This window comes from Aethalodelphis obliquidens, unplaced genomic scaffold (genome assembly GCF_003676395.1).
Source record: "Aethalodelphis obliquidens isolate GAN/ISIS:26980383/991018 unplaced genomic scaffold, ASM367639v1 scaffold113, whole genome shotgun sequence".
Classification (NCBI taxonomy): domain Eukaryota; kingdom Metazoa; phylum Chordata; class Mammalia; order Artiodactyla; family Delphinidae; genus Aethalodelphis; species Aethalodelphis obliquidens.
The window spans coordinates 193146-210878 of NW_020838057.1; the positions used below are offsets into that span (position 1 = coordinate 193146).

The window sequence follows — 17733 nt, forward strand, 5'->3', positions numbered from 1 at the left end:
GGCTGCGTTGGGTCTTCGTTGCCGCACGCGGGCTTTCTCTCCAGTTGCGGTGGGCTTTTCATTGCGGTGGCTTCTCGTTGTGGAGCACAGGCTCTAGGTATGCGGGCTCAGTAGTTGTGGCTCTCGGGCTCCAGAGCGCAGGCTCAGTAGTTGTGGCGCACGGGCTTAGTTGCTCTGCGGCATGTGGGATCTTCCCAGACCAGGGATCGAACCCGTGTCCCCTAGGTTGGCAGGCGGATTCTTACCACTACACCGCCAGGGAAGTCCCGAGTCCGCTGACTTTCTGAATAAAGTCACTATTCCTTGCCTCAACAACTCGGCTCTCAATTTATTGGCCTGTGGTGCGGCCAGCAGTACAAGCTGGGACTCGGTAACAAGATCACCAGTGCCCGGTTCCATCTCCAGCCTGGCTCTACTTCCCCAGGCCTGAGTGTGGCCGACAGGTCAAAGGTCCTCAGAAGACTGGGCATGGAGGAGACGGGTCCTCCAGATGGAGGCCTCTCCCTCCCAGTTTCAGGCTGCAGCAAGGTCCTCCCCACGCAGCCCAGGTGTCCACCCCACCTCTGCTAGTAACCATGGTCACAGCCACACTCAACACCCACCTGCCACCCCTGCATGAGCCTGAGGCTGCGGAGGGCTCCTTCTGTGGGTGCACCTGTTTCCCTGAAACCACGTCCCACAAAAATGTCCCTTGTTTTCAGAGCAGAAAGGTGACAGAGAAGGGTGTGGAATAACAGTCCCCAAAGACACCCATGTCCTAATCCCTGGAACCTGTGAATGCTGTCTCACGTGCAGAAGGGATTTTGCAGATGAGATCAGGTGTGTAGGTGGGGCATGGATGAGATGTGACCCCGAGATGGGGAGATCATCATGGGTTACCAGGGGAGCCGTAGATGTAACCCTGAGGGTCTTTACAAGGGGGAGGCAGCATGAGACTTAACCATCCACTGCTGGCTTTTAAGATGGAGGAAGGGGCCACCACCGAGGAACGTGGCAGCCTCTACAAGCTAGAAAAAGCCTTAAAGTGGATTCCCCCCTTAGAGCCTTCAGGAGGAACCAGCTGTGCTGACACCTTGATTGGGCCCAGTGAGACCCAGTTCAGAGTCCTAAGAGAGTACGTTTTGTGTTGTTTCAAGCCACCGAGCTCGTTAGAGCAACAGCAGGAAAGTAGTACAGTACACTGGCCAAAGTCCTGAATGCCCACAGACGGACTGCCGTGGGCAGCAGGCGGCTGATCCTCCGCCCTCCTGCTCTGTGACTCACTCACCTGCCAGCATGCGTGGCCTAAGTCACATCTGTTCTCAGACGCCATGCTTGTCCATCCAGACTTGGAAAGAAGTTCCCTTAATGTCCGTTCAGGCTGGGACTCGACAGCTGGAAGGACAAGGCCAGGGAGTGATGTGTGTGGCCGAGGAACAGGTAAGCCGGACACCGACCCTGCTCGTGGGCAGGCAGCTCTGAAGCTCCAACTGCCGGGCAGGAAGGGCAGGGGCTGCTGATCCGACCAGCAGAGACTAGAGATCAGGATTCTTACGCAGAAGCTTCTCCAGGAGAAAACTGGAATTTGTTAAAAATCTAAAACGCACAGTGGCCAGACTTTAGCCTTCCACCTGCCTGCAAACAGAAGTAGGCTGTGCGCTCCTGGGCTTCCTGCACCGGCCTGCACCATGTCACAGGAAGGGGTTTGGAAGCCACCTGGCCGCCGCGGGTCCGGTGGGTCGGTGCACTGGAGCCCAGGCCTCTCTCTCTGAAAGGTGGGGTGGGCGAGACAGGAGAGGAGGGAGCCGCGTCTTTGGGGGGAGACTGATCGGGGGTGGGGGACCCTCCTGGGACTCTGACTTCTGGCCTGGGCGGCCTCCAGCTCTCCAGGCTGCGGCGGAGTGGAGTAGCAGGGGCGGGCTGGGCCCGGGGCCCCGGCGAGGCGCCCCTCCTGCGCTCACGGGGCCTCGGGCCGGTGGCTCTTGCGGTGGATGACCAGCTGGGACTTCCAGTCGAAGCTGTGGCCGCAGTCGCCGCAGAAGTGGCGCCGCTGGCCGGCGTGGCCCTTGCGGTGGATGACCAGCTGCGACTTCCAGCTGAAGCTGCGGCCGCACTCCTCGCAGGCGTAGCTGCGCGGGCCCGGGAGCGCGCGCCGGGGCGGCCCCACCGGCTGCTTCTCGGCGCCCGGGCCGCCCGCGTGCGCGCGGCGGTGGATGACGAACACCGACTTCCAGTCGAAGGTGCGGCCGCACTGCGCGCACGTGTAGGGCTTGCTCCGCGCGGGCGGCGGGGCCTCCGGGCAGCCGGGCCGGCCCTCTCGGGAGCTCTCGCTCTCTCCTCCTGGTGGAGGGCCAGAGGTGGCAGAGCCAGGTCGCCTGGTGACTCCGCCCGCAGCCCCCCAGGCGCGGGGCGGCCTGGGCTCCCCGCCCCCCCGCCCCCGTCGCCACCGGGGAGCGGGAGGCCACTCACCCGGGAGGAGGCTTCTCGCTCCCTCGGATCCGGTGCTCAGCGCCTCCGGCTCCGGCTCAGTGCGCGCCTCCGGCAGGGGACACGGCAACCCTGCTGGGGTCGGGGGCCCGTCAGGCGCCAGCCCTGGCACGGGGGCGTGAGGTGTTCGCACAAATGAGGGACAGGGGTGGGGGCCCCGGCGGGTGGCCGGGGTGCGGATTGGGAAGCGCCGGGAGGCAAGGTGCGCGCAAGGACCCGGAGGAGAGGGGTCCTCACCCAGGGAGACCACCGTGCCGTATTTCTGCAGCATCGCGTCCCAGTACACCTCCTTCTGTGACCGGTCCAGGAGCCCCCACTCCTCCTGCAGTGACGCGGCCCATCACCCACAGAAGGCCCGTCTACCCCGCACCCCACCCGGCCCATCCCATGGGCCCAGCCTTGTTAATCACCTGGGGAGCGGCAGGTAAACCACCCTCACCTGCCTGGGGGTGGGGCTAAAGAGGAAGCTGAGATGGGAACCTGTGAGCGCTGGGGATGCAGGGCCGGGAAGGGAGCTGCCTTCTGGCTCACCTGGGGGATGCACCAGTCCCCCTCAGCTGCCCCACCCCATGTTCTGGACGCACAGGTGGAAGCTGAGGACCCATCAAGGATGGGCCTTGAACAGTGGTGCTGCACCGAAAGCAAAAGGCCAGGGGAATGCAGGGGCCCCAAGCACGCCTCCCAGGCCTCTGGTTTCAAGAGTAATGGAGATCCTCCTTGGGGAAGTGTCACGGGCCTCAGCATCCCTGGCTGTGGGGACCGGGCTGCAGGGAGGCCAGGCACAGCCTCCCACTCAGGACATGGCTGGGCTGGCTCCTGGGTGCCGGGGGTGGAAGCAACCATGGCCTTCAGGCTGCGGCTGGGTCCTGGGCGACTTCTCAGTGTGGAGTGGATTAGGAAGTGTCGCTGGGAGAGGACAAGACCCCTGCTGCCCACACTCAGGAACCAAGCCCGCTGGGTGGCAGGGGCTTCCATGCCCAGCTGGTCGCAGCTGAGGGCTGGTTGGCCTTGGAGAAAAGCCCGGGCAGAGGGGGAGCTGCGGGCATTTCCTGGGAAGATTGTCTCCACTCTGATCTCAGGTGTGCAGGGAAGGCCAGACTGCTGGGTGGCACTCAGGCTTTCCTGGTCATCCTGTCCCCTCCCCAGGTGCCAGCTCAGAACTGCTGGGAGCTGTCAACACGCTAACTGGCTTCTCTGTAAGTGGGAAGCCAACCCCTGCCAGTTCCAATCACTCTAAACCAGAATCCCAGTTACCTGAGGCCAAAATCCTTTCCAAGCACTGGTCTGTCCCCCTGCCCCCCAGGACCTGCAGGGGGTACCCTGATACCAACTCCACTTTGGGGGAGCAAAGAGCACAAGAAGTGCTGGCCAAGGAGCCTGGACAACTGGCAGGACACTCTCCTCCCACTGTGGGCCTGCACCTGTCACCAGGGGCTGCTCACCTGAATCCTGGGTGGCTGAAAGGGCACGGAGGTCGGTTCCTGTTGTTCAGCGGGCCCCTCATGGGACCGGGCTGGATGTGGGGGGCTGGACGGTGCTAGGAAGCAAGGCAGACAGGGGTCAGGGGCTCCCACGTGAGCCAGAGCAGGCGAGGAGCTGGCGCTGGCGTCGCAGCCTGGGCCCTCCTCGGCAGCAGGGAGGAGTCCTCTGTGTGTACCAGGCACATAGCAAGCAGGCAGCCAGCCAGCCCTTCCCTCCGGCCTCCCGGGGACCCCACTCTGCAGTCTGCAGTCCCTGCGGGTCCCGCTCCCAGGGGGGGACACCCGCACTCCCTCCAGGAGCCCCCAGCTCCAGCACAACCTCATCTGGGTTCCCCGCCCTAGCTGGGGACGTTCGCACTCTCTCAAGGAGGCCCCAGCCCTCGCGCACCCCCGCTCTCACCTGTCTCCTGCCCGTAGCCATCAGGCTCCTCCTTCACGCTGCAGCTGAGCTGGGCATTCTCCTCCAACTGGGCATCCTTGGACCCCTCCCAAGAGGCTGCCTTTCGGGGCTCCACTGTCCCTGAAGGGTGGGAGCTCCCCACAGACTCCTCTGTGTTCTGTGCGGCTGGGAGCACCGCTTGCTTCAGGACATGTGCTGTAATCTGAGGGGGAGAGGTAAGTCATTGGGGCGCTGGTCTCTCTGTCCCTCCAAGAAGCCAACACCACCACACTCACCCAGCCCAGAAGCTGCCCAGGGTCATGCTGCAGGCCCTCGACCAGGACAGTGGCCTCCTCAGGGCTGCCTGGTTGCTGTCCCCGCACCCAGGCCTGGATCTCGGGGGGCAGCGCGCCCAGGAACTGCTCCAGCACCAGCAGCTCCAGCATCTGCTCCTTGGAGTGCACCTCGGGCCGCAGCCACTGGCGGCAGAGCTCCCGGAGCTGGGCCAAGGCCTCGCGGGGACCGGCCACCTCCTGGTAGCAGAAGCCCCGGAAGCGCTGGCGTGCTGCCTCAGGATCCTCCTGGGTGGCCTCGGGGTCCACAGAGGGCAGACTCGGGGGGCCCAGTGGGGATGGCATTGCTGTGCCGGGAGTCTTCTTGGGGCCACCAAAGGGGACCTGCAGGAAAGGAGGGGTCAGGGTGCTAGCCACAAGGCCACAGCCAGGGTAAGGCACTGTGCAGAGAGGCCCAGCCCAGGGGGCTGAGGCTGTGACAGAGAGGACCGTGGTGTGGGGATGCTTGCGGCTGAACTGGGGAAAGCTTCATGGAGGGAGGGGTCACAGGAGCTGGAACTGAGAGCGGAAGAAACTGACACTTGGAGGCAAGTTACCAGTGGAGCTTCCAGGAAACTGCAGGGAACTGTCTGTCGGGAGATGATGCTGGAGCGCAGGCAAGAGGAGTTAGCACAGGCTTCCAGGGTCAGGCTGAGGAGCCCCGGCAGGTGCCCCCGCGGCGGAGAAAGGGGGTAGCCAGGGAGGCGGTGGGGCCGTGATCCAGGGTGAGAACTGGGGCCAGGCTGCCTGTCCCCACCATCTCTGGGACACGCTGACCCAAGTGGGGCACCCTGAGGGGCTGGCTTGCGCCACGGCTCGAGGCAAGGGCTGATGTGGACCCCGAGACACCGTGCTCGCTGACCGCGGAGAGCTGTGCATGACTCACACGGTATGGACCGTGCGTGTGAAATGCAGAAGCAAAGCAAAACGGAATCACGAGTTGTGTGGAGCGGTGGACGGGCAACTGTGTCCCGGCCCTGCAGAGGGTCTGGAGTGAAACACGCCCACTTTGGGAGTGGGGGGGTCCTCTCCGATAGGCTGGACTAGGTCTGACTCCTGGAGTCCGCCTTCCACAGAGGAAAGGGGGGCAGGTCTTCCCGAAGGAGAGGAACGGGGCTGCGGAAGGGAGGAGGGGCCCGGGAGAAGGCTCGGAGGTGGGGCACGTCGGGAGGTAGTGGAAAGGCCACGTCCACCCAGCCGGCCGGTGCTCACCTCGGCCACCCGAGGCCACTTCGGGTAAGTGGGCCCACGCGGTCCCGCGCGCCTCTCCCCGGACCCAGCGGTCAGCCCCTCGCGCGTTGCCCTGGCGACGCCGCCCTGGCCAATCACACGTCTGCTCCGAAGGCAGCACCACCCCCTCCCTTCGGACTACATTTCCCATGAGCCTCAGCAAAACAGGGACAGGCGCGGCCTCCGCCAGTAGATGATCATTTTAGGAGGCCTCTCACGACTGAGAGGCGCCCCATGCCTCCGAGAGGAATCTGCAGAGTCGCAGGGTTTGGGGGACTCCCTCCCCTCCCCGGAAGCCGCTCTTCCTTTGTATCGCACCCTAGGACTCACCAACGGCGGAGACGTATGGTACCTTCGAATCCTGCGCATGTGCACAACAGGCCCGGCGCCTATTGGCAGGAGGTGACGGATGGGGAGGAGCGTGACCTTTCGGTCAATCAGGGTTGGCGCTACGCCTAGGCTCCTCCCCCAGAGCCCTACCTGAGGCTTCTTTCTGGTCGCCCGGCGGACGCCTTGGTAACCCCTGGAGCATAACCAACCTGCTCCAGCTGTTTCCAAGACAACGGCCCGAGGTCCTAGGAGGAAGCAGGGACCTACCAGGAAGGCTGGCCTAACCCACGGGCTTTCTCCGCCATCCCCGGGAATTTCTCCAGCGAGGATGGTGCTGGGGTCCTTCATTCGACCACTGCTGAGCGCCCTGCAGGGGCGGGGGGGGGACAGCAGGCACCCATCTCCTGATGAAGAAACTGTTCCATGATTTATACCCTCAGAGTCTCAGACATGCCTTCAGCTAGATCAGTACTGCAAAGTGAGGGCTGGAGGTTTTTGTCCAGAATTATGGGACGTGTTCAGCCTTTTATTTACTTTGGGGACCAGAACTAGTATATATCAGTAGACGATGTTATTGTTTTTAAAATCTGACTGTGGGTCAGGGTGTTTTGCTTCCACACATCAAATGGGTGAACAATGACTTATTATTTCGATCCTAAGGTGCATCTGCCTGCCTGTTTGAGTTTCTTCTAATACCTAGGAATCCCTGGCTACCAGGGATTTGATTTTTTCTCTGGGACTGTTCGGATTCCCCAGAAAGGACTCTTCCACCATCTACCCTGTGGGAAGAGCTGGAGCTCTAACAGCGTCTCCAGGAGCTCCCACTCAGTCATCTTTGTTTTGGGTCTCCCCTTCCAGGGGGCTGCTGGTTTTCAAGTCTTCTGGAATTCTGCAGCGTAAGCCTGATGGAATCTCCTTCCCCTTCCGCCAGCGCCAACTCAGCATTTGGCTTTCCCCAAATCAGTGACAGCTCTCCCACCCCCAACTACTTCTAGCTTCAGAATGCCGCTGCCTCCTCTTTTACCATCCTCATATTTGTAGGTTTGTGTTACAGTTAATTTATTGGCCGTGCCGCTTGCGGAATCCTAGCTCCCCAACCAGGGATCGAACCCGAGCCCCCTGCAGTGGAAGCGCAGAGTCCTAACCACTGGACCGCCAGGGAATTCTTAAGGGTTTGCTTTAAGGGCTCTCTGTGGTTTCAGTGGTCTTCTGGACCAAGTGAGATGCATGTGTTCAGTCCATCGTCTTGACCCAGAAAGCCCACGGATACCTTTTATAGTCATGACCTGTTCACGGTTGAGTGGAAGGGTCAGGCTGGCAGGACGTGGCCCAACATGATCAAAAAGGTTTGGGGGAGGACAACTTAGGGCCAAGACATGGGGGAAGGTGGGTGCTCATGGTTGCTGTTCCCACAGGAACAGGGCTGGAGCCTCTGACCACCCCTGGTGCTGGGAGGGTGGACTCGAGGAGGGTGGAGGAAAGGAGGGATAGTAGGGGCCAAGCACACAGGCAGGAAAGGCTCAGTGAAGCAGGGAGGAGGCTGGTGGGGAGACAGGATAGAGCACCAGGACCCAGCTTCTGTCCAAGGTGCGAAAAAGGTTGCAAGTGACTCTCTGGGCATCCACTTGGTGTTCAACACTCCTTTGCTCCTGAATCCCATGGGCTCCCTACAGTAGCCTTCTGTAAGCTCTGTGGGGTTTGTCTGCATCTCACAGCCATCCACACTGACCCTGAAGTGAGCTGCTCAAGAATCCCTCATGGGGGCCAGCCTGGGGGAAGATGAAATAGGGCGAGGCCAGGGCACGGACCAGCTCAAGAGAGAGGATGGGCCCCAAGAGGGGTGGACAATGCTCAGAGGACCTGCGCTTGAGGAGTTTTGGGGAGCCTGGCCCTGTGTGACTCTTCTCCCTACCCCTTGTCTCCTTTCCTTGCAGGAACTTGGGAGGTTTCAGGGGCGGAACCTGCTGGCAGGTGGACAGTTGGGGATGTGACGTCTCTGTTCTTTGGCAATGGCAGATACCTGCGAGGTCTTTGAGGTGATTGAACGGGAGCACCTGCTGGGTTGGGGTCAACCTTTCGGGTCTCCACGTGTGCCCCCTGCCTCAGATTCCAAGGCCTGGATCCACAAAGGCTCATGTCCCAACAGAGCTGCTGCTTGGGGCAGCCCCACCCTGTCCACGTCTCTTGGCTGCCAAGGGGACACAGACCTTCGGTGGGCCGCAGACAGGCTGCACCTCTACCCTGAGGCCTCTCAAAGGGACCAGGGTTGAAGTCAAGTCCCTGCAGCTGTGTGATGACACGTTTGCATCGTGCTGGGATGAAACCGGTTTCAGGCTGCTACCACTCACGTTTTTAAAAAGAAACCTTTATTAGAGAGCCTCTCTGGACTCTGTATTAAAACCTTCTGCACCATGACCTGGAGGCTGAGGCTGTGGACCTACACAGTGCCATGCAAGAATTTACAATGTCCCTCCATTCCAAGCTGTAAGTTCTAGTCTTTTTTTACCCCCAGTAAAAACACCATTAACTTCCTGCGGGTGAGGCCCAAGGTGGAGATGGGGCTTGTCTGTTGAAGGCCACAAGAAGCCAACCAGGCCCCCACCTAACTTGTCTGCCTCAGTGTCCCCACCCTGTGGGTTATGTCACACGGGGGAGGGGATCTTGGGAGGGCGCCACACACTGCCTTAGGTAATGGCAGGCACGTGGCCACTGGACCCCAGGGAATCGAGCAGCCCCATCTTGTCTCCTCTGCACCTGTTGTTACGGTCACCTCCAGTCAAGGCAGTGGGGATGGAAAGGCTCCTGTATCGCTGACTTTGGCAACAACAGGACACGGCCAAAGCTGAGGCTTGGACCACACTCTGAATGCACCAGCACAGCTGGGGAACCATCACTCTCAATCTCCGTCCTTCACCCGGGGACTTCCCGCCCCCACCCTCCTCCACCTCCTGAGGGTCCGCCGTGAGCAGCAAGCCACGCAGCCTTCACCCAGCCCTCAGGGCTGGCAGGCTAAGTGTGGGGGTAAAGTGGGGAGCTCTCTGGATGCTGGGCCGGTGGCCCTGCTCTTGTGCAACTCACGTCCCCTCTCTGTGCCTCAGTCTCCTCATCTGAGAAGTGGGGATACTAGCCACAGCAGCCACCTCACAGAGCTGTCAGGAGAAACTGTGCAGCGCTCAGAACGGGGGCTGGCGGTTGGCACGTATTGGCCCTTATCGAGATGCTGCCTGTCAGGGTGCTGCAAATACCCTCTGCAGGGCTGAATCTTTTCTCTTCCCTAGAGGAGGGAGCTGAGGCTCAGAGCCCAGCCACTTGTCCGAAGCCAGTACCTGCCTCCCCCATGACTTCCTGTCTTCTGGGCCTGTTCCCAGGAAGCCCTGGATGAACTGAGGGCTGGGGGAATACGCTGGGGGTAGGGGTGGAGAGGTTCCACACAGACCCTGTAGGTTGGGTGTAAACCTCAGAAAGTTCTCAGGACCACCTCCACCCCGTCCCAGCGCTTCCCGTTCGCGCGCACAGTCAAAATATGGGCGAACTGGCAGCACCATGCTGGCCTCCCCCTGGCCTTTGTTCAGCGTGACCGCTTGGGCCTGGAGGAGTGAGCTGTGGCTGACAAGAGGCAAATCTTGTCACCACGTGCAGGGGGGATGGCAGTGCACGTGCAGAGCTTCTCCACAGCGTGGCTCTGCAGAGGGCGGGGCCCCGTACCCATGGAAGGGACTCACAACAGGCCGGGGAAGGTCGGGGCTGCGACCTCAAGGCTCAGCTGTCTTTGGAACCGTGGCTGGGCCTGAGGCAGCAGTGGGCCCGGCTTCCTTCCCCAGTGTGCCTTCACACGATGCCCCCGAAGGAGGCCTGGCCTGGGGGAGCGGGCTGGCCCGGGGCCGCCGCGCTGGCTTCTCACCGGTGTGGAGCCTCTGGTGGTGGAAGAGGGCCGGACGCTCGCGGAAGGCGCGGCCGCACTGTGCGCACACGAAGGGCTTCTCGCCCGTGTGGATGCGTCGGTGGCTGAGCAGCACGGCGCCCTTGGCGAAGGCCTTGCCGCAGTCCGAGCAACGGAAAGGCCGCTCTCCCGTGTGCAGCAGCCGGTGCTGCCTGAGATTGGAGCTGTGGCTGAAGGCGCGGCCGCACTGCGCGCAGGCGAAGGGCTTCTCGCCGGTGTGCACGCGCCGGTGCTTGAAGAGCGACGAGCCCTGGCTGAAGGCGGCCCCGCAGAGCGCGCAGGCGAAGGGCTTCTCGCCCGTGTGCGTGCGCTCGTGCTGGATCAGGTGCGAGTTGCGGCAGAAGCTGCGGCCACAGCGCGTGCACGCGTAGGGCCGGCCCCCGGCGTGGATCTTGCGGTGCTGGCTGAGGTTGGAGCGGTGGCTGAAGGCCTTGCCGCACTCGGCACAGCGGAAGGCCTTCTCGGCCGTGTGGATGCGCTGGTGCCGCACCAGCGAGGAGCTGTGCCGGAAGGCCTGGCCGCAGGCCGGGCACGTGTAGGGCGTCTCTCCGCTGTGGATGCGCTGGTGCTGCGTCAGGTGCGACGTCTGGCTGAAGGCCTTGCCGCACTGCGCGCACTCGTACGGCCGCTCCCCGGTGTGGGTGCGCAGGTGCTTCAGCAGGTCCGAGCTCTTCACGAACACCTTGCTGCACGCCCTGCACTCGAAGGGCTTCTCCCCAGAGAGGAGGCCGGGGCCAGCGTGCAGGGCCTCGCCCAGTTCGGCCCAGGTCGGGGGCTCTGAGACAGCAAGCAGTCTCTGAGGCTCGCGCCAAGCCTCACCCATTCCTCGGTCCCCCTGAGCCTCTGGGGCGCCCGGGAAGGCTCTCCCCGGGGCCTCGCATGCGTACAGCTTCTGCCGCTCCGATGCCCTCGGCTGCTTGCCTGGTGCAGGGTGGTCTGCGAGGGCCTTCTCCCCGGGTGGGGCCCGCAGAGAAGAGGTCAGCCGCAGGCTGACGCTGGCCTCGCCGCTTTCCCAGTAGATCACAGACACCCCTGTGGGTTTCCTCTCCCGAGAGGGGGACACGCCGCGCCGACCCTCCAGGCTTTTCCCACACTCAGAGGCACCAGCGCTGGGGAGAACCCTAGTCGGTGCCAGAGGGGGGCCGTCCTGGAAGGGCCCTGGCAATGTTGCTTCTCCAGAAACATCTCTGTTCTCTGCCAGATGAGGGGAAGCTGAAGGACCAGAAACGGTGGACGCCTGGGTCACCCAGACAGGCCGCGTGGGTAGGCAAGGGGGCCCGCGGGACCGGCCGTGGAGGCTGGGGAGAGGAACTGGGGCCAGACTCCCTTCCTGCACGGAGCCCGTCCCCAGGGCACTCCCCAGGTGGGTTTGCCCCTTACACTGATGGCTACCTGAGGGAACAGATTTTACTCACCAACTCTGCTTGCTGACTGCCTCTCCCCTAGCAGGGTCAACCCCACAAAGGCAGGACCAGGAGCGGGCTGGGCAAGGCTGTGTCCCCAGTGCCACGAACGGGACTGGCCACTGCAAGTGCTCAACGATGAACACGTGAACAAACGGCCCCACAGATGAGGTGGTGAGGGAAGACGGGCAGGGTCTGAGGCCACACAGACTGGCTGAGGGTGGGATTCTGAGCAGGTCTCACCACGGCCTGGGGGTGGCCCTTGGAGCTCCCCTTCAAGGGCAGCCAAAGCCGGAGCCTCCAGAAGAGGCTGATGGTGAAAGGAGTCGGTCGGGTGGGAAGCTGGAGAGGAGAGCATCCAGGAGGGAAGGTGGACAGAAGCTTGGCCATAGGTTGGCCCCAAGTTCACACCCCTGAGCCCCCACTCACCAGGGCTCGGCCTCCTCTGGGCATTCCTGGCCAGGGTCACATCTGTCCCATTGAGAACCCAGGGCTCCTTGCCACACTCAAGCTGGATGACCACGTGGGGTCGGGAGACAGAGAGTCCTGTGAGAGAAGACAAGCAAGTGAGGGGTCACCCCCGGCAGATGGCAGGAGTCAGGGCTTCGTGGGCCACGGACGGCATCATCTGTGCAACCAAGGATACCCGAGGTCACATCACAGGGCAGGGATCTCAGAGCAGCTCGATGGTGCCTGTGAGGAGAACCGTGTCGGCAGCACCCGAAGGGGACTGAGCACAGAGGCACCACAGCTAACAGGGACACTCAGCCAGAGGACATGGGGCTGCTCACAGGCCGCCGGGCGGTAAGAGGTTAGTGCTGGCAGCCTAGCCTGGCAACACATGCGCTCCCCATGGAGGACCCAGGGCTTACCCAGCGAGGCCAGGAGGGTGAAGTTCTCCAGCATCACACGGCGGTACAGAGCCCTCTGGGCTGCATCCAGGAGCCCCCACTCCTCCCGGGAGAAGTACACAGCCACGTCTTCAAAGGCCATTAGGCCCTAAGAGAGTTGGAAGATGGACATGATCTAAGCTATAGCTGTGTGAACCAAAACCCAGCTCCGTGCCCCAAAGGCTACCTCCGCTCGTGTCCCTCAGATGCTCACCCTCCTCCCACAAGGCTCTGCAGATGGGCCTTCCCTCACCTCTCTGGACCCCTCCCCTCCCCCTTCCCCATCTAGGCCGTAGATGCCTCTTTAACCCGACCTGGCCACTCTACACAAGGCAGCCAGAGGAAGCCCCTGGCCTTCTGCCACACCAAGGTCAGCCCCTGGCGTCCACTCATTCTCCAGCCTTTGCACAAGCTGAGCCTCCCCAAAGGTGCTCTCATTGCTCTTGCTTAAGTAACTGTACAAGTCCCAGCTGCAGAGCCCCCAGGACATGCCCATCCCTGTAGGTATGCCCTCTCCTGCTGAACTTGCCTGACATTTCAAGGCTGCTCTTTGAACCTGAAGGACTGGCTGATCCCCTCCAGCTGCCACAGGGGTGGCGCCAAGGATCTGGTGGGCACACAAGAAGCCACTTCCCTCCTCCCTCCATAGCCAGGCCCCCTCTATTTCCTCCTCAGGTGGCTGCCACCTTCCCTTCCCTCAGCCACCTGCCAGACTTCCCCTGAGAGCCCCAGGGACTGCCAGCCATTCCTCATCTCCCTAGAGCCCTGACTGCCCATGCCTATCCCTGGCTGAGTCTGTGAGATGTCCTCTTCCTAAGTTTGATTCCTAGGCTCCACCTCACTCAGAACATCAGGACTCTGTCCTCGGACATCTACAATTCCAGGTCCATGTGACACCTCCACTCTGAGACAGCACAGACTCTTCCCAATTTCCCCCTGAAATCTACTTTCCCTTCAAATTCCTAATTTTGTCTACAGCAGTTCCGTTCTTTTTTTCTCTGTCCCATTGAGTGACAGTTGCCACTGGCACAGTCCCAGGGCAAGGATACAATCAAGGGTTTTCAATTTCAGCACCAGCTACCAAATCCTGGCCCCACTGCCTGGGGGAGGACCTGTGAAAGTGCTAGGCAGCTCCATTCTTTTGGGTGCTCCGGCGGAAAACCTTAGACTGGCCCTTCACTCAGGACACTCCCGCATACCCCGCACTTGATGCATCAGCAGATCTATCCAGAATCCAACGGCTTTTCGCACCTGCACTGCCCGGACTGTGACAGTAGCCTCCTCCCTGCACACCGCCACGCCCCTCTGCTTCTGTTCTCCACTCAACAATAGGTGGAATACCCTAAAAAATCGTTAACTTAAAGCATGTCCAGTCTCCCGGTGCCCTCGGGATAGTCTTAACTCCTCGGCCTGCCCTTTCAGACATACATATCTTCTCCCCGCCGAGCAGCTCACTTCCGGAAGCGCCTACACTCAGGCTTCCCTCCCAGCTTTTGCAAACGGGGGACCCTCCCCTTGGAACTTCCTTCTACACCTCACCCCCTTAGCTGCCAGAAGTGGGGATCCCACGCGTGCACTACCAACCAGCCGGGACAGCACGGCCTAGGACGAAGCGCGAGGGGAAGACAAGACGTCCAGGTAAAGTGCCTCCCTCGATCGGGGCTCGGGTCCATGAAGGAGGCATCCGGGTGGGTGGGGGCCTGGGGTTCCCGCTACTCACCTGCGCCGGGTCTGTCTGCGCCGCCGCCATCGGAACCTGCAGAAAGGTGCGGGCGCTCAGGCTCCGGGCCTCTCTCCCAATCCGTCAAGGGCGCCGCGTCGGGACGGCGTGGAGGCCGGAGCACGTGGCTTGGGGGGCGCACACGCCGCACCCCGGGAAACTGAGGCCGGGGACTGGCCTTGGGCCCCCGGGCTCGGCTGCCCGTGCCTCGGATCTCCGCCCGCACGTCCTCGCTGCCCGCACGTCCTCACTGCCCGCACCTCGGGTCTCCAGACCCTTCCGCAAAACCGGCCCCGACCCGGCGCTCTCCGGCCGTCACCGGCGTGGCCCGACGCCGGCAGCCAAGTGACAGTCCCGGACGCCGGAAGTCCAATCTCGCGAGCCCTCATTGGCCCGTGGCGCGCTGCGGACGCACGCGCAGAGCCTTCTGGCTGCCGGCGCGGTAGGTGGAGCGCGCCTGGTCTCCACGGCAACGGCCAAGCGGCGCCGCCGGGGCCGCTGGGAAGTGGAGTCTGCAGCAGCGCCAGGCTTCCGGGCTGAGCGTGGGGTGGGGTGCTGGCGGGGTCGTCAGCGCTGCGGGTGAACGGTGAATTGCTGAGGGCCCGGGAGGGCCTCCGCCACTTCCCACCCTCGCCCAGCGCAGCACCGGGGACGGAGCGTGACCGGGGTCCCATCCCATCCCCGCCTCCTGGGGCCTCGCACCAGGGCTGGGTGTGACCCCCGCGGGTCAGCGTCCTGTTATGGTTGGGAACAGCCCCCACGCCGAGTCGCAAGGCCCTAACCTAAGTTTTTCTAGCGTCTGGAATCGTTCTGAGACTTCCTCCACCATCTGTTTTCTTGGCTCAACTGGGCCGCGCAAAAAGTACTCTCCCCGACTCACTTGTCCCTAGGTCGTCTAGATCTTACCTTGCCCCGCACGTCATGGTGTTGATTCCCTGTTCCTTTATTTTGGGGGGAGGGGGCAACCTACATGGGTACGACACATAAAATCAAACGGAAGGGTAGTCTCAATGCAGACTGACTACTGCTGACAGAGAGTAAAAGGTTTTCTCTTTGTTGTTTCACTCTGAGGGTCTGTTTTTCAGGGTTCTTAGTCCTCATACACAAAATGGGACAGTAATGGTACCCACCGCATAGGGCTATTGTAAGTTAATATGGAACCAATCTGTGTCGAGTTCATTCACTCTGTCTCCCTCCCTGCTTACCTCCCTAGGTAAGTTATAAGTGATTGTTATAACATCTATATCAGCTCTGTCTGCAGTATCACTACTCTTTGTAAGTCCTTGTAATGCAAGAGATAACATCAATTTTGGAGTATTTGTGTGTAAATTTTGCTCACTTTGAAATAAATGAAGAAAATCTAATGTATTTGTGGTTAGGGAATGTTTCTTGCCATTCCAGTAAACAAAGAATGTTTGAGTCCCTCCCTGGTGGTCTAGTGGTTAAGACTCCATCCTCCCGATTCAGGGGGCCTGGGTTCATCCCTGGTCAGGGAACTAGGTCCCACATGCTGCAGCTAAGAGCCCACATGCCGTAACTAAAGATCCCGCATGTCACCACAACGAAGATCCTGCATGCAGCAATGACTAAGGGCCGGCACAGACAAATAAATAAATAATTAAAAATATTAAAAAAAAAAAAAAAAAAGAATGTTCAAATCCCACGTGAGGTTCACCTTGAACCCACGTGCCGAGACTAGAAGCCAGCCTAAACCCAGATTGGGACTTGAACCCACGGTCTCTTTTTTCGGCTGTGCCGCGCGGCATGGGGATCCTAGTTCCCCAACATGGGATCAAAGCCACACCCCCTGTAGTGAAAGCGTGGAATCTTAACCCGTGGACCGCCAGGGAAGTCCCAACCCCCAGTATTTTTTTTAAAATTTATTTCTTGTATTTATTTATTTTTGGCTGTGTTGGGTCTCTGTTGATGGGCGCGGGCTTTCTCTAGTTGCGGTGAGTGGGGCTACTCTTCGTTGTGGTGCGTGGGCTTCTCATTGCGGTGGCTTCTTTTGTTGGGGAGCATGGGCTCTAGGTGCGTGGGCTCAGTAGTTGTGGCTCACGGGCTCTAGAGCGGAGGCTCAGTAGTTGTGGCGCACGGGCTTAGTTGCTCCTCGGCATGTGGGATCTCTCCGGACCAGGGCTCGAACTCGTGTTCCCTGCATTGGCAGGCAGATTCTTAACCACTGCGCCACCAGGGAAGCCCCAACCCACCGTATTTTAACTGAGATGACACACCTGGTCTCAGGACTTAATGAAGCTCAGGTTCTTTATGTCTCATCGCAGAAAGAATTCAGCGAGATACAAAGTGATAGGTAAGAAATGGATTTATTTAGACATGTACATATTCCATAGATAGAATGCGGTCTGTCTCAAAAGGCGAGAACAGCCTTGGGAGAAACACACTCCACAGAGTGTGGGCCATCTCAGAAGGTGAGAGGCCCCGAAATATGGGGTGGTTAGTTTTTATGGGCCGGGTAATTTCATAGACTAATGAGTGGGAGGATTATTCCAAGTATTTCGGGGGAAGGGGTGGAGATTTCCAGGAATTGGGCCGCCACCCACTTTTTGACATTTTATGGTTGGCCTCAGAACTGTCATGGCGCTGGTGGGTGTGTCATTTAGCTAATGTATTACAGCGAGCATAAGATGAGTCTCAAGGCCCACTGGAAGTTGAATCTTCTGCCATCTTGGACCTAGTTGGTTCTAAGCAGTTTTTGTCATGTCCTATGTGCGTCATTTTTTTAAAGGTTGTGCCCTGCCCCCTTCCCTCCTGTTTCAGAGGGACCAGCATGTGCAAAGGCTTGGAGGCAAGCCTGCAGGCGGGCATTCAGGAAACCTGAATTGTGTGTGTTTCCTGGAGGAGCTAGAGCTTCAGATTTCTTTGTGGAAACTTCTGCTTTTATAATTTTGGCACCTGTTTTATTTTATTGTTTTGGCCGCGCTGTACGGCATGCAGGATCTTACTTCCCTGACCAGGGATCAAACCCGTGTGCCCTGCAGTGGAAGCACAGAGTCTTAACCACTGGACCCCCAGGCAAGTCCCAGCACCTGTTTTAAAATAGCTAATAGCCATGTGAGTTCAATGTGGTAGGCAGAATCATGGTCCTCCAAAGATGCCCACATCCTAATCCTCAGAACCTGTTAATATGTTACCTGACATGGCCCGCTTTATGGACTAAGTTAAGGATCTTGAGATGGAAAGAATATCCAGGATTGTCTGGGTGAGTCCAGTATAATCACATGAGCCCTTGAAAGCAGAGAAACATAACACAAATTATTAAAAATTTCTGGATGTCATAAGCCTGACACTTGTGTCAGCTACTCTAAAATCAAGGAATCGGCACTTCCCTGGTGGTCCAGTGGCTAAGACCCTGCGCTCACAATGCAGGGGGCCCGGGTTCGACCCCTGGTCAGGGAACTAAATCCCACATGCCACAACTAAGAGTTCACACACCACAACTAAAGATCCCGCATGTAGCAACGAAAATACTGTGTGCCGCAACTAAGACCCGGTGCAGCCAAATAAATATTTAAATATTAAAAAAAAAATCAAGGCATCAGCA

General features: G+C 60.0%; 2 protein-coding genes and 1 non-coding gene across 13 annotated transcripts; all 3 read right to left on the reverse strand.

Annotated features, from left to right (window-relative positions):
* Positions 1-238: 238 nt before the first annotated feature.
* Positions 239-8448, reverse strand: ZNF446 (zinc finger protein 446). 5 transcript variants are annotated; one of them, XM_027097392.1, is made up of 7 exons: positions 6219-8448; positions 4623-5003; positions 4348-4549; positions 3909-4003; positions 2704-2788; positions 2449-2538; positions 239-2319 (listed from the first exon to the last, which is right to left on the reverse strand). In XM_027097392.1, exons 1-7 carry the CDS (start codon positions 6564-6566, stop codon positions 1937-1939), a joined length of 1584 nt encoding a protein of 527 aa, XP_026953193.1. In that variant the 5' UTR covers positions 6567-8448; the 3' UTR covers positions 239-1936. The 5 variants fall into 5 exon arrangements, with proteins under 5 accessions (XP_026953193.1, XP_026953192.1, XP_026953191.1 ...); XM_027097391.1 differs by having other exon boundaries at positions 2449-2541; XM_027097390.1 differs by having other exon boundaries at positions 239-2538.
* A 114-nt stretch (positions 8449-8562) lies between these two features.
* LOC113615204 (zinc finger protein 324A-like) lies at positions 8563-14651 on the reverse strand. 7 transcript variants are annotated; one of them, XM_027097382.1, is made up of 5 exons: positions 14172-14651; positions 12434-12560; positions 11991-12107; positions 11574-11903; positions 8563-11370 (listed from the first exon to the last, which is right to left on the reverse strand). In XM_027097382.1, the coding sequence occupies exons 1-5, from the start codon at positions 14199-14201 to the stop codon at positions 9971-9973; spliced, it is 2004 nt and encodes a 667-aa protein (XP_026953183.1). In that variant the 5' UTR covers positions 14202-14651; the 3' UTR covers positions 8563-9970. The 7 variants fall into 7 exon arrangements, with proteins under 7 accessions (XP_026953183.1, XP_026953182.1, XP_026953181.1 ...); XM_027097381.1 differs by adding an exon at positions 13703-13793 and having other exon boundaries at positions 11574-12107; XM_027097380.1 differs by having other exon boundaries at positions 11574-12107; positions 12434-13058.
* On the reverse strand, positions 13448-13578 carry LOC113615281 (small nucleolar RNA SNORA30/SNORA37 family). The gene has a single exon (XR_003430950.1). It is a non-coding gene; the product is annotated as a small nucleolar RNA SNORA30/SNORA37 family (small nucleolar RNA).
* Positions 14652-17733: the final 3082 nt, after the last annotated feature.